The following is a 16,394-nucleotide window of genomic DNA, read 5'->3' on the forward strand; positions in this document are numbered from 1 at the left end:
TACTTTGGTCGGTGATTCATATAGCATGTACTTAAATATACAGGATTTTTGTTCTTGACATTGCAGTTACTAGGAACCGTGGAACGTGCCTGGATCCAACACCTGCAGGGTTCACAACTCCAACACCTGAAAAAAGTTTATGCCAAAAACCATTGCAAGTCAAGATCTCCAACACCCGATATATTTAGAAAGCTCAAGAGCAATAACTTAAACAAATTTGTACTTCCCCTTAAAAAGAGTTATTGAATTCCTATCAAATTTGTAATTCAACTCAGGCAAAACCTTGGGTCAACAATACAGTTGGTGCCATTATTGCAAGTAAATGGTTTCTTTTATTACTATCACCAATCTTTATGAAAAAGGCTAACATGTCAACATTAATGTTACTAAACTATCATTAACATCAGACAAACAAATTACAAAACTAGTAACTGTATATAATAATCTAATTCAACATATGTTATATACGACCTTAAACTATTGTTGCCTGTTGGTGCCTCATTCCCAAGTAGTGTCAACCCAAAATTGTATTCTGACAGGCTCGTTATTCTCAAATTTCATGGCTGGCTAGAAAAGTCTATGGAAGTTTCAACCCCACTCAATTCAATTCTTCTTATGTGCTTTCCGCTTAATACTTAATATGGACATCCCTTTTGTATTTTGAGGTGTAGGTAGCTAGGTGGAGGGTGAAGATGGGTTGTGGCTGGTCGGAGAAGATAAGGCCATGGTGGTTAGGGTTTCAGTGATGAGGTTAGGGTGACAGTGGAGGGATGAGAGGGGGAGGTTGTGTTCTGAAGTGTACTTTTTTTGTGAGAAGCCATAATTTAATAATATCTACCATGTGTCTACCTCATAATATGACTCCGTAAAAATTCACAAATCCCCCCTTTTCAACATATTCCTCAATACCCGCAACACAATTGAAGGCAAACCCAGCAGGGTAACAACTGATTTTGAAAGAAAGATAAAGTTTTAAAAGACAGTTCCAATGTACATACTGAAACACTAGATGCAACTATCCATCTCCCAAAAATAATAAATTTAAAATGAGTAAGTAAAGTTCTATTAGGACGGTATCCATTAATGGACAAGGAAGACTAAAACTAAAAACCCTTTGGCTATGCACAAGCTGCACCAGAGATGATCCTTGAGTAGTATTAGGATTATAGCCTTTTGGATAATGTACACATTCTCAGGCCAGTTATGAGTCTCCAAACAAGGCATGAAAACATCAAAGCAAGAAACTTATGACAATATGAATTAGCTAGCACAAGGTGCAGTCATAATAGTGTCATACCTTCGAAGCCACAGTCCATTTGCCATCAATCCAGTCCTGGTGTTTCCTCAACTGGGAGTGCTGAAACTCTAGCTCTTCACTGCTGTTCCTGAAGTAAACTACATACCTTGAGTTGTCATGAAATTTAGAAACCATGCCAACCCACCAGCCATCATTGTGAAAAGCATCGACTTCTTCAAGAAGACTAAAGTGACCATCAACAGTTTGTGGCGGGTGAGGCCTTATGTGGTGGGTATCAACCTCCTCTCTCAAAAGCTGGGAACCATCATCAGCTAGTAGGCTCTGGTACTCAACAAGGAACTTTCCCTTTCCTATCACTTGAACAACAGTAGCAGAAAACCAAGCTCCTTGGAAACCTTCTTCATCACTGCTAACCTCAACTGGGGTCCCTACACTAAATCTCTCCTCTGTCACAATTTTAACAGACTTCACATTTGGTGTCACAGTTTGAGCAGACTTCACAGCTCGTGTCACAGTTTCCGCAGACTTCACAGCTGGAGTCACAGTTTCAGCAGACTTCACAGCTGGTGTCACAGTTTCAGCAGACTTCAGAGCTGGTGTCAACACTTCCTGCAATTCATTATCTCAACATCACAATCATACAATACAACAATATAATTTTAATCACACTAACATTAATATACTAACACATGCCATTAATATACCCCAGTTGACATATATCTTACAGGGTGGAGCTGTTGACATTCCAAATTGCTTGCTCACATACCTACTAACCAGTCATACAAATTGTCAATGATGAGTGTGAATACGCACTTGGGAGTGCCAATAGCCTCACTCATCTTACATTCGCATACAACAAGTCTATTTCACTTCCAAATACAAGACACCTCGATAACGACTCACACTCACATCAATATACAAGATCTATAAAGGGTGTACAGCCCAGTTTTACAAAAAAGTCTTCAAAACATTCCCCTTATCTCAGTATCATGATGGCAGTAGTACATAGTGGAGAATGGAGATGCTATCCAGGGTGAGTTATCAATAATTTATTGAACATTGATTTCATAGCAATCTTTAAATTCCAGATATAAAAACGAAATGCTTAATGGATAGTGGAGTAATGCCCCTTCACTATTGTTATCACGAATGGTATCAATTTAGCCCTAGATTAGAGTGCTCTCTAATGCAACAAATATCAACAAACACCAAACAAATAAACACTGAAAGTTAATTGCATGTTTACAACATAATTTAGATAATAATCAAAGTAATAAGAAAATGCATACCTCTGGTTCTTGCTGCTGCTGTTGTTGTTGTTCGAATGGTGGAACCCAAACCTCATGGAACCACTCACGGTGGAGTCTAAGTTCTTCTTTCTGGAACACGATCTGCTCCCTCGAAACTCTGAAATACACAGCGAACCTTCCATCCCCACACTCTTCGGTAATGTGACCCTCCCACCACCCGTCGTTATGGTACGCGTCAACCTCATCGCCGAACTTGAATTCCCGACCGGTCTCCGTCGGGAGAATCGGCCGTAGCTGGTGGAGGTTAAGAACCTCTCTCAACCGCTTCGAACCGCTATCATCTTCCATGAGGTTGTCGTACTCGATTAAGAACCGGTTATTGGCGACGCGGCGGATGATCTTGCCGGTGAACCATGAACCGCGGAAACCATGGTCGTCGGAGCTGATCTCGACAGCGAAGCCCGCCTTGAAGGGGGCTGTGGCCGGAGATGAAGCGGCGGAAGTTTTCGCGGCTTTGGATTTTGGCGCCATTGATTGAAGAAGAGTTAGGGTTTCTTGTGAAATTTGTGATTAGAGAAGCTAATCAAAGAGCATAGGAGAGAGTGCAGTGAAATTTGAAAGTGAGTGAGTGGCTTATAAAGTGTGTTTGGTTGGAATGAAAAATGGTTACGTTCATTTTCTTCACAGGCAGAGAACCATTATTGCATTTTTTTTCAAATTGTGAAGTAGAAATATTATATCTTTCTTCTTTTTCTCCCCTTATTTTTAATCACTTGCTAATTGCAATTAATTAATTATTTCAAAACAAAAAGCATGGCATTGATTAGAGTCGTTCGCCATTAATCATTTAATCCATTTCTCCATTTTATATATTATGTAAGTAATGGGTCAACAGTATCATAAAAGTACGCCAATCTATATGTCATTTACTTTGGTCGGTTGAAAAACATATATTTAAATTTAAAATTTAATAATAAAATATTTTTTTAAACAATTAGTGAAAATGACATATGGAGTAACACATTTTTTTGGGACAGAACATATGTATAGTATCATTTTGCATAAGAGACTTTTTTGGCGACAATGCGGGTTCCAAGGCCCATGCCCAATTCAATAATTGTAACACGACAACAGGGAGCAATACATCAGACACATATCAAGAGCAATAATACTCTGTTAATTATTTCAAAAATTAAGAAAAATATAACTTTTAATGATATATTTATCTTTTTAATTATGGTAAAAATATATTTTTGATTATTGAAAATAAAAGAAAAATAAACCCTTATTCTTTACTAATAAAGAAGATCTTTATTCACGTATCACAGTAGGACAACTAAAACTTAGAATCACTAATCATAAATGTTACAAATAGGCAGATACATGCAACGAGCTTTTTTTTCTTTTGGCAGGGACAAGGATTTTCTGTACAAAAAATCTTGTTCCATATACTAAATTAATAAAAAAATTATAGAATAATATACAAATATTAATTTATATTTATATTATTAAAAAATTTCTTTTTAATTAAATAAGATTTTCTAATTTGATAGGGACACCAAGTATAACAGAAATGGAGACATGTGATTCTAATCCACTTTACTCAATCTTGTATAACCATAAACTCTATACCAATTGTTTTGACTATGGAGGCCAATACTTTAGGAAATCTGCAATCAGTGAGTCAAACAAAAAACCAGCGAAGTATGTCTTATATATCTTAACTTAAAACCTTAAAATATGAAGTTTATGCTCACATTCGTTTATATATTCCTCATGAACGTGAAACTTATCTCACTCCTACTAATAAATTACCAAAATATGTGAAAATATCGAGGGATAAAACGTGAAGATTAATAACAATCTATCAAAACATACACATCAATAATAACAATGTGATAAAAGCAAAATCAACTCATAATATTAAGAAGACTGATCTCCAGGATTTGTTTTATTTTATTATGAAATATTTAATTTACAACAAATTAGATTAATTATTTTTAACTAATTACAATATAACAAGGTTAAAATGAAATCGGAAACATTAACAATAACATAGATATGCTCCAAATATTAAGAAAATTTGATCTTATAAACAAGAAATGAAGATCAAAGATTACAAAATTTTAAAATGGACAAGTCAAATACAAAAATTTACATGCGCTTCAATATCTTTATTCAAATCATTTTAAGATTTCTAATTCAAATATTTTTTACAGACTATTTCTCTGTATTACTTTATCATATAAATACTAACGAACAAAATTGATTAATATTACAAAAATTAAACAATAGACTATATACTAATATTCATTTACTCAAAAATTAACACTTGGTACCTTTGGTAAAAAAATTAAAGTTTTTTTATAAGACAAAGGTAAATGAAAGCAAGCAAATAATTGATTTTGCTGAACTATTGACTTCTGAAATCTTTATATTATAATAAGAAAGCAAAAAGTCCCAAAAAGTCTTTTAAATGAATTACTACAAACTTCATCTTCAAAAAGCTAACTTCTCAATTATTAGCTGCAAGGATATAACAATAGGCAAATATAAATATTTTTCAGAAGTTTTTACTAGCTAGTAGCTATTGAGTAAAGCATGTTAGTGCCTGCAAGCAAAGTTGGACATTCTGATCCTATTTCTATCATCATCAGCAAACAAGATAGTGAAGTAATAAGGTTGTAAAGAAAAGGTAGAAATAGGTCACATAATTTATTTTCGCTTGCATATAAACTCATTAAAAAAATCAGTATGAATATCTGTTAATATACATATAAAACTGAAAGAATGTTTCCGAGATTTGGTCATATGATCCCATGGTTATTAAGCAACAATATTTTTGTTGCACCAAGGTCACCCTCTCTTAATATACATATAAGTAAATGAAATCCTAAGCCACAATAATTCTATGTACCTTAGGCTAGTTATGGGGAATTTGATTAATGTGCAAGAGGTCTGAAGTTTAAACCTCTATGCTAACAAATAATAAAAAAAGCCAAATTCCCCTGCCAAAAAAAAACCTTTCCTAACCATTAGTATAGCAATGTGAAACATGTTAAATTTCCATTTTAATTTTTACTGTATGAAACTCATACTATATCCTAAACTTGTGAATGTTTCTGCTGCCAAATGATGCATGAGGAATCATCACACAAGAATCTGAGACTTGGCAGCACCACGGGAACATTTTTTCCTGCCACTCTTGTTAAGTGAACAAACACATATCTCAAGAAGCTCATAATCCTCCTCCCAGAATAACAAGGATGCCTTTTCAGTATTCTTCAAAAGCATCTTGGATGTAAGGAATCCGGCTATTGTCCATGTCTGGTAGAGTCGCGATTGTTTTCCGATAAATTTTCCAGTACGTGTGTCATAGTATTCCGGCCAAGAATCAACTGGCAGCCTTTCCTCAGCTAAAGCAACTGCTTTCTCGGCTAGTTCAATTCTCCCCATTTTGATGCATGCCAGAGTGAACTGAAGATCATGCATAAGGAAATATAACAGAAATTATAGCAACACTTCATCCCTTGATATGCAAGGACCTAGAACAAAATTAGCACTTAATAAAAGAAAACACTGTACCCAAAAACTAAAAACAAAAAGTATGGCCCAATACACGAGGTGGGAGGATGTTTTCAGAACTTGAACCGAAGCAACAACCTTACCATTGCGCTAAGGCTTGCCCTTTTTTGGTACAAAACCAAACGAGTTTAATTATGTTCAGAGGTTTCTTCTCGCATTTAACAACCAAAGAAAAATAAGCTACGTTGTTTCTCTTACCTAAAATATGTTTTTAGCAAACGGCAAAAAAATTCATGATAGGGTACACCAAGTCCTAAAAGTGAATGAAGATGACATTTCAACAAATAAACAAGCTTGGCACCATTTAACTTCCATGATAATACACCTTGGAAGGGAGTGGTTGATATCTATAATGTGGCCTGGTAAATGCCAGTAGCATGCATCCTTTATCCGATAGTGAGAGCAAAGGTACAAAGACGCGCAACCAAGTAATTGACCAACATATCTGAGATTTCCTAAAGACACATATAAGTCAATCAGAGAAAAGTTACCTGCCACAGAAGGGTTGGCCAAGATCCACCATTGTGATAAGACCAGGGGCTGCAAAAGTTAAGCATACTGCTTCAGTTAAGATGTATACGAAAGAAGCTATTCTGACTACAAAGACAATTATCCAGAGTCAAAAGCCTCTAATAAAAAAAGTAATCAAAGATATGCAAACGCCAGAACGAAAACTAAAGAAAGAACTTACGTATTCTTTGGGTCACTGCCAGTAATTATGCGCCACTCTTCGTTATCCACAGCAGGATAACATATCTTAAGAGGCATATGGCCCACAAGATCATCCCATTTTGCTTCTATAAGATTTAAGGTAGCTGTGTTCTGTCTTGGGGTACCTAAAGATGAAACAATAGACCAAAGATTTCCAAGCGTGAAAAACCTGAAATCCATGTGAGCTGGCTGCAGATTCCCAATCAGATATCCACCTTCCTCTGGAATCCAATCCATTAGCCACAGAGGAATTTGTTCTGGATAGATGTTGAACTTGTTAGTGGCATCCATGGAGTACTCTTCTGTTTTATACCTGTATATTTCGTTTATCTTTTTCATATCAATCCAGTAATATTGTCTAATGTGGAATGACAGTGCACTGAGTCTGTTGTTAATGGCTCTAATTAGATCATTGGTTCCATCATTTACAGCAACCATCTCACGGGAGCAGCGAAGAGCCGAGTAAAACAACGCCTGTCAAGTAAAACTTACCAGATATAAGAAGAAAAAAACAAATGGAGGGATAATAACAAACAATAATTATAATCCAGAAACCATGTAACTTGAATTAAGAGTTTCATCTCATGTTTAGCAAAGATAATGATTACTTCACTTGTATAATATACATGAAACTATGTCAAACAAAAACAGGACTATTCTATTTTAATGATTAAAATAGAGCACCATTCTATTTTAAGCAGAAAAATCATACATTCCAAACCGACATAGAACCTAATACAAAACACAGAAGAATGGAAAACATAGATCAGTTATGTTCACTTGGATCTCAAGGGGGTGACCATGAATGCCCATCCGCCTGTCTATCATGCAAGACCCGTCGGTGACTAGCAGAGAAGGGAACATATCAAAACCATCGGTTAAACACAAGTTAAGGATCATTTTTAAGCCTATTTGAAAATCCACCCTTTCTTGCAAGCTGTAGTCTCCAGTGAGCTTCCCGTAAGCCCGCAACAGGATTATCCACCACAATCCTATCAAAGAAACAAAATAGAAACACCATGGAGGAAAGTCATTTTATAATGTTACTCAGACAATATTTTGAGAATGTCCATTGTTTACATTTTACAACATCTACATGCTAATAATAAGAAACTATAAATACTGACCTGAGTCTACAGGTGCAACACGACCAATAGCGGATTCCCCAAAATCGGGATCTAAAACTTCTTCATGGTTATTTCCATCAAGAGGTACAGTTCTAACTTTGAAACTAGCAGGCATCAAGCCCTGCCCTGGACTATAGCAGTCCACCGTTTTCTCCCAACTCTTTGCAATTAAATAAGGATGGGAAAAAAACAAAGCATAATGTTAACAATAAATAAACAACAAAACTCTGAAACACTTATCTTAATAATGATAAATATACTTTCCCTTGAGATAAATAAAAAAAACAGACAGAATTGTGAAATTAGCAATTAATCCATGGGTTTACTTTAAATCATGTAATTATCAGTATCTACTGAAACTGTTACACATTTGGTATTTAGTACACGTCATGAGTTCTATTATATGTTTGGTTATATTTTTATAAATAGAACAGAACTGAGATTAAAAAGTGCAACATTTTGATTCCAATGTCCCATGGGATTACGAGAATAGATAATGAAAAGAGCTTATAAACTTATAAAAATAGTATGAGTTATAACTTTCTTATATGCTCTTTTTTGGCTTAATTCAACAACCTTGTGGAAATAACTTATTAAAACCAGACCGGTCATCAAACCGGTGAGGGTACTGGTTTAGTGGTTCAGTGATTCAACCAATGGTTCATTAATTAAACCGCATGTGATTAAACCGGTTAAACCGGACATACATGCTTATATATATGTGTGTAAACCTGTAACAAAAATTATCTAATATGTAGATACTCAAATTTATAATCCATATTTATAGTCAAAGTAAGAATTCTCATAAACAAACAACTTTAATAAATTCAAAGTCTAAATTACAAATACAAATAGTAATTCACAAGTACTTGTCTTACTTAACAAACTCGAAACATATGACGCAAGTTCATAACTCAGTCTACAAAACATATTATATATTATTTAAAACTTTAACACCAAGGAGTCAAAGTTGTTTCATATCGAGGTTTCATTTCTTCACTATTTAAGTGCAAAGCTTGACTAACGTTGTCTTCAAATTGAGGTTTCTAATTGAGGTGCGTGTGAATGAAGAAAAGGGGTTTCTAATTCTATGTGGTATGTGCCTATGTGGGGTTCATTAAAATTATATGTATGAACCGGCCGGTTCAATCAAATTCCGGCCGGTTCACCGGTTTTGACACAGTTCACTGGTTTTTTTCTCCGGTTTACACCGTTTTTGATGCTTAGCCGGCACAACATTTGTTTCGTACCGGTTATGGGACCGGTTGACCGGTTCTCCGGTCGAACCTGCCGGTCCGAACCGGTTTTAATAACATTAAAATAAGTTTCTTTTAGCTTATTTGAAAAACTTATCAAACAAGTGTTTAATTAAATTGTATATCAAATACACCCTTAATTACACATCAAGGGGGAAAAATGAATCATATCATAAGGGGTAAAGTACCTGCAATTGCAAGGTGTGAAGAAGGAAATTCTTGACAATCTCATTTTGACCTCTAAGCAAAAAAGCAAGAGCTGAAGGGATAAAATCCCGAATGAAAACCTGATCATAATTCAAAGGTAACTTATCACCTGGATCATTTGCTGCCATTGTCCCCACTGGATTCCCACAATAACTCACAACCGCACTTTCCAACAACTTCCATGCTTCTTTCTCCACATTTGTGTGCTCTTCATCTTTGTTCATAACCGCTGTAACATCATTACTCACACGGCCACCTGAATCTGAATTCTCTGCACTAACAACATTTTCATCCTTATCATCAATATCAACTCTTTCCACCACCAACGGCTTCTTCACGTTCACACCACCATGAACGAAAATACTCTCAAAATTATTGTCATTGTTGACATGGGTCTCAATAGAAGTTGATAAATTTTGAACCTTTATGGTTTTTCTTGAAGAGGGTATGCCAAAAAATTTCTGGGCACCACCCATTATGCGCTGAAACCACAAGGGTCGAGGTTGAAGCGAAGTGGTAAGAGTATGGTGACATTTTGCATGTGGGGACCCAGAAAACGATGAATTGGTAGAAACAATGAGAATTCTACGTGAGGATTTGGTTGCGGTATTGCGAATGAGGGAAATTATGTTCATGATGGAACAAAGAGTTTTCAATCTGAGAGTGAAATATTTATGTAAAAAATGGTTAATAATTAATACCGATTTGGAATGAATGAATTGCCAAATTTAGGAAGTAACACAAATAAAAATGAGAATTGTAAATGATGTTTTTATATTGTGGCGGTGCTGCATCCAACAGGGAACAGCAAATTTTGTGTTAGGTTTGTGTTGCCGAGTATTTTCTTATGTTTGTGTGTTATTGAGGAGGAAGAACATAACACAGTTTTCTTTTTCTTTTGTGGGAAGATTTTTAGCATTTCTGGTTAACGGTTCATTAAATTTTCATGTTTATTTCCTTTTCATTTCTTTTAAAACATTATTATAAGTTTATTGATCCAGAAAATAAATATTTGTGATTTAAATATTTATTGGACGTTCAGGTATTACATACCATTAAAGACTATGGATATTTATTTATGAGTGACAATTATCTGATCTAATATTATTGATTAACACAAAAAATACTATATTTCACTCTATTTGTAAGTTGGATGGCGATCATATTATTATTTTTTCATGTCACATTGTATCTCGAACTAATTGAATATTGATACCTATATGAAAAATAAATAAAAAAATATACAATAACATTTTTATATTATTTGATAGCATGTGATTAGTTTGAGACATGTGGATGGAGAATTTTGAGAACAGAGGTTCTTATAAGTTACACTAGCAAGTTACCCGTGCATTTGCACGGGGTAGTATTTTTTACCGTATGATTAATAACATATATATTTATCGTGCATTCGACTGGACAAAAACACATATTTCCTAAACTATTGTTGGTTTCATGCATATTTGAAACAGATGTTTCAAAAATATTAAACTGAAATTGATAAATAAACAACTATAAAATAAACAATTATAATAACAAAAAGTTTTGATATTAATTACCTCTAATTAAACAATGATATGTATTGTAAATGTACACCGTTTACAACTCCAAAAAACCAAAAATTAACAAAATAAATACATGTTTGTAACATGTGTAAAGGGGCCATGGTAGCAAAAAAATATGGTCTAAGCATGCGAAAGTGCTCCTTAGTCGAACAAACTCGACCAGGATTGCTGTAAAATTAAAAACAAAAACAAATAGATTATAGCTCCATTAAAAAACAATTATCATGGTTGGTAATGAAAGTGAAACCAATAACACAATACAACAAAAATGAAATAGATTCAAATATATAATAGAATAAAAAATATGAAGAGATGTAAATTATATCATGAAGCAAAAATGCTTTGGTAAATGAAGAGTTAACATCAATCATATATAATAGGTAATTGTGCACGTTTTAAAATGATGATGAGTTATTATTGATAATATCAATTTATGTAAAAGTCATATATAGTGGTGTTATTATTATTCATTAATTAAGCAAAGGATAGGAAATATCAAATAGGTATGGATTGACTTTGATCATGTATGGGAGGGTGTATGGTAGGAAGTAGAGCTTTTAGGAAGAAATTTTTTTTCTTAGAACTTGACACGTGGCATAAAGGAACCTTGTTTTCTTATATAGTTATATATTACTTTCTATTAGTTTCTTTTAGCTTTTTTATATTTTCTGCATAACATTTATTGTTTTTATCTTATTTAATTTTTGTTTATTGATAAGAAATGACAAGTTTGTTAAATTTCTGTGAAGAATTAAGAGATGCTCGTTTTCCTTGTAAAATAGATGCTTTGAATTTATTCCCCCTAAACATGATTGAATAACATATAAAAAACTGAAAAATTCAGCACATTTATATTTGTGTTATTTTCTCACTCACATCCGACATTATTTTGAAGTGTAACAAGTTAAATTTAACGAGTATAATCTATCCACATCTGTCTAATCTCAAAGTTTTTTTTGATACTACGACGAGTATCATCTTATCTTATAAATAAAGAATTAATCTTTATTAAATACATAACTACCTTTTCTAACAAATATTGTTTTAATGGATCGAAAAGTTGACTTTTTGATCATTGGTTCAAAGCTTTCTTTCGTTCCAAAAACAACAGGGTAAAAAAAACCTAGAAACATGTAATCTTTGTTTGGTTTGAATAAAAATGGGTTGAAGGAAAAAAAAAGGTGGAAATTGGAATTCATTGGAGATAGTAGTTTATACACATAAAGTGCATGTATTAAGTACTCAACCCGAACAAGTAATAAAACAGAGCTTCAAATGACAAAACTGTTTTGAAATTATTCATCAATGACCAAACAAAGGAGATCACAGTAATTCATAAATTCTACAGCAACAGATATAACATGTAATTCATAAATTAAATCTACAAGAACACACTCCGATTGCTATCATATATAGTAACAGTTAACTAAATACAGGGTTAACCTTATATAATTTTTATGCATATAACAAAACTAACACCCAATCAACCACATAATACAAGCGCAAAGACAAACAGATAATCATACAAGAGAAATGGCTGTCTTTAAGGCTGATCCAGAAAGTAAACAAACATTAACCAGATAATCATACAAGAGAAACATCGATACCGATACTGTCATACTAATACACGAGATGCAGAGCTTATTATTCTTATTTTGTGACAAAATGAGATGAAGGCAAGCAGAATTTAAGCTTACCTTGTTGGCTATATTGTTGGAGAGCCAGTCCAGTCCTTCATAGAGTCCTTCCCCAGAGGTGGCACATGTGCTCTGGATATACCTGTGATAAAAAAAGGCAACCGTGAAATCCGTTTATCAGAATACACAATAAAGATGAAAGCAAGCAAATATCATAAATGCATTGGAATACCAGTGGCGTTGACGAAGAGAATGAAGACCAAGCTTGTCCGTGATTTCGGCAGCATTCATGGCATTTGGAAGATCTTTTTGTTGGCAAATACAAGGAGAACTGCATCTCTCAACTCATCCTACACATCAACCATGTAGGTAACTAATTTTGTTTTCTCTCCATAAAGTGAAATAGTTCTTATATGCAACAATTTCACCATCATTTTTCATAGTGTTGACACACAAGGAACGCTACTGTTAGAAAATGATAAATAAGCAATGCATATAAATATCGCAAGATGTTTTGTACTTGGCAGGGTAAAAGTAAGTACTAAAATTTTAAAACCAATGTCATTTATTCAAACCAACACATCTTTTGAGACTCATCAGACATGCTAGCTCACTAATGCATTGAGGGTCTTCTATTTACCTCATTCAACATCCGGTGCAGCTCATCTCTAGCCTCAACAACACGATCACGATCATTGCTATCCACGACAAAGATAAGCCCCTGTGTATTTTGGAAGTAGTGTCTCCATAGAGGACGTATCTGTGAATTCAACAAATACAATTAACAGGGAAACTTTATAATCTGTTTAGCATGCAAAAGTGGGCATGGGTGGCAAGACAAGACTAGAAGTTAACCTAAAAGATGTTGCACATACTCTAACCTGGGTGCAAAATCTATAGCAACCATCCAAAAAAATGCAAAGTAAACAGGATCAAGAAACAATTTAGTTAGCCACGGCACTCATAGCCTTTTATCACTATGCAGAAAACTTGGAAAACATGAAGATGGCTCAATATGTAGCTTATGTTTGTATTGTGTGCCAATGAGAGAACCTATAATTGCCAAAAAAAATTATTCAAGCAACAACATCAACAGAAAGTAAATAAAAAATAAATTGCTGAATATTTCATATGTTTACATGTTTCTTTAAAGCAAACCTAAAATACCACATATATTTGTAGTAATTCTTTTTTAAAGTGAGCCGCAGCAGTGATAACCTTCACTTATATAGTTGAAGGAAAAAAATCAAAGATGTATCTGACAAATGTAGTGTAGTTCATGTGGAAGGTAATTTTGAAATGGAAACTTAGTTATTAGTTACTATCACATATGTTCACATACTTTATTTCAGGTTCAAAGTACCCTATCAACTAACAAAAGGCATGGAAAATATACTAAGATTCATTGTATATACCTTAATATAAGATTCTTCCAAAAGTTTTAACAGATCTCACAGAATATGGAAATTATACAATCTACAAACCTTATCTTGGCCACCCACATCCCAAACAGTGAAGCTAATATTTTTATATTCCACAGTGTCTACATTAAATCCTGTATGATAAATTAACAAGTATAAGCATTAACTATGCAAGAGAAGTTGAATGGTTAGTGAAATCACATCATAAGGCACTAAAAGTTCAAAATTTAAAAGAACAAAAGAAGTTGGAACATAAGCAAACATGTAAGCAATAAATTATGGAACATACCAATTGTGGGAATGGTTGTCACAATTTCTCCAAGCTTGAGCTTGTACAAGATTGTTGTCTTACCGGCAGCGTCAAGACCTACCATAAGAATTCGCATCTCTTTCTTGGCAAACAGCCGGCTAAAGAGTTTGGTGAAAGACAAACCCATCTCTTATTTCAACTGTATGCAGAAAAGTCATAATGACTTAACGAGTATGCACATGTCTTTAAATTTAAATCACAGAATTGGTCAATTCTCCATTGATCGAATCTCATGTTTTAAGAATCATGATATCAGACAATCATTCTCATGATCTCACCCTAATTTCTTAATTTGCTTTACACATTCCTTCTGTTTTGCAGAAGCACATGAAACCAGAAGAACCTTAAAAATCATAATTTTTTTAAAAAACCCCTCGCTGCTGAAATTTGAATAATATATTGATAGTAACTCAGCAATAATGTCTTGGATTTAAAAACTCGTTATTTCTTTGGCTCCAGAAGCAGCATCACACTGTTTGTCTTTAGAATTGAAAATGCAATGTTAACTTCTTTCACAAGTTACCATAAAATCCATCAGACAACTACAATAAATTACATACCAGCTAAAATCTAAATGAAGCTCATTAAATTATAACAGAGAAAAGACGTGTTCAATAAAATTATAAAAAAATCTCAAAACTCTGAAAACAAAGTGATTCCACCTCTTTATACAGAATTAGAGTCACTCTGTTTAATTTTTTATTTATTAGAAAGCAATTAAATGTTTGATATACTATTTAAAAACTGAGAAAGAGATTAAATGGAAATCGCAACAGATTCATTGGTGCCAGAACAGGTAATAAAATCACAAGGATTTTCAACTAAGATTTTGTAAAGACAACACTTTAAACCAGAACTAGAGTTAATAAATAATCAAATCTAGACTAAAGCAAAAAATCAAGCACACATGAAAAAAAAGAAGTGGAAGAAAAACTTCCAAAGGAGAAGAAGAATAAAGTGAACCACAACAGTCAGATTTGCCAACTTGACATTAAAGAAAATTTTCAGTAACGTGGTTGCCGAATCCTTAAGTTACGATTGGGCCTCAACTATTTGGGTTTGAATCTTTTGGTAGAACCTGAGAATATAAATCACTTATGCCAAAATCATGTTGTCAAACTCATCCAATAAAATTTTGATTTATTACCACAAATTAACTAATGAAAAACAGAATTAAAATTATATATCAATGTTTTATTTTATTGGACATGATGATTATCACATGACTTTATGTTGGGCAATCACTTATATTAGATAACAATCACTATAAGTTATGGGTTTGAATAGATGAGTTGGAGTAGAGAACTATATATTTATGTTATGTATACTTAATGTAATACTGAGAAGAATAGTTAAATTAGCATCTCAACACTCCCGGAAACGTAGACATAATAGATCTGTGTGTTATTCTTTTTTCTCTATACTCTTTTATTATTTGATTAGATTGTTCGCTTATTCCCAACAATTTGAGACATGCTATCTCCATTCAGAACTTCAACACTTGAACATAATAACAACAAATACTTTTTTTACAACAAAAATATGAGGATATCAAACTTTGTACCCTTGGTTTGTAATTGTATGATGTAATTTTATGATTGTAAATAATTAAGTATAAATATAATACGAGAATTAATAATATGTCATTATCATTTATCATTAATTTATATTATTTTTATACGAGAATTAATAATAATTAACCTATAAATAATGAATGATAGGTTAACAATGCAAAAATAGTTATTTTTCGGTGTATACATATTAAATCTAAATATAAATGAGAATTGTGGGAGGTTAAAGAAAGAATCATAGGACACTTTTATAACGAAACGAGGAGAGAAGGGAATCTAAAAGAGTGTGGGCTAATTTGGTGGGGTTCAAACTTTGATGCTTCCCAACAAGTATGTTAATCATTAGTAAAAACATTATTCTAATAGTTTTGGATAATTATAATTTATAATTAAGACTTTTACATAATCATACTCCGATTTATATATACATGGGTTTGATTCCTAATATGTATATGGAAAAAACTTTGTTGCTAGAGGTAAAACTAAACATTTTCCC

The 16,394-nt window shown here is 33.3% G+C and overlaps 2 protein-coding genes and 1 pseudogene across 4 annotated transcripts; all 3 read right to left on the bottom strand.

Moving 5' to 3' along the window:
• On the bottom strand, positions 28 to 3,225 carry LOC109354324 (DUF724 domain-containing protein 6-like). 2 transcript variants are annotated; one of them, XM_019596741.1, is made up of 4 exons: positions 2,548 to 3,225; positions 1,298 to 1,867; positions 167 to 175; positions 28 to 135 (listed from the first exon to the last, which is right to left on the bottom strand). In XM_019596741.1, exons 1-4 carry the CDS (start codon positions 3,037 to 3,039, stop codon positions 112 to 114), a joined length of 1,095 nt encoding a protein of 364 aa, XP_019452286.1. In that variant the 5' UTR covers positions 3,040 to 3,225; the 3' UTR covers positions 28 to 111. The 2 variants fall into 2 exon arrangements, with proteins under 2 accessions (XP_019452286.1, XP_019452287.1); XM_019596742.1 differs by lacking the exon at positions 167 to 175 and having other exon boundaries at positions 28 to 126.
• Positions 5,516 to 10,345, bottom strand: LOC109354322 (alkaline/neutral invertase A, mitochondrial-like). 2 transcript variants are annotated; one of them, XM_019596738.1, is made up of 6 exons: positions 9,376 to 10,345; positions 7,932 to 8,091; positions 7,585 to 7,796; positions 6,974 to 7,278; positions 6,585 to 6,633; positions 5,516 to 5,985 (listed from the first exon to the last, which is right to left on the bottom strand). In XM_019596738.1, exons 1-6 carry the CDS (start codon positions 10,027 to 10,029, stop codon positions 5,659 to 5,661), a joined length of 1,707 nt encoding a protein of 568 aa, XP_019452283.1. In that variant the 5' UTR covers positions 10,030 to 10,345; the 3' UTR covers positions 5,516 to 5,658. The 2 variants fall into 2 exon arrangements, with proteins under 2 accessions (XP_019452283.1, XP_019452282.1); XM_019596737.1 differs by having other exon boundaries at positions 6,785 to 7,278; positions 9,376 to 10,344.
• Positions 12,320 to 15,369, bottom strand: LOC109354325 (annotated as a pseudogene).

This window comes from Lupinus angustifolius, chromosome LG08 (genome assembly GCF_001865875.1).
Source record: "Lupinus angustifolius cultivar Tanjil chromosome LG08, LupAngTanjil_v1.0, whole genome shotgun sequence".
NCBI lineage: Eukaryota > Viridiplantae > Streptophyta > Magnoliopsida > Fabales > Fabaceae > Lupinus > Lupinus angustifolius.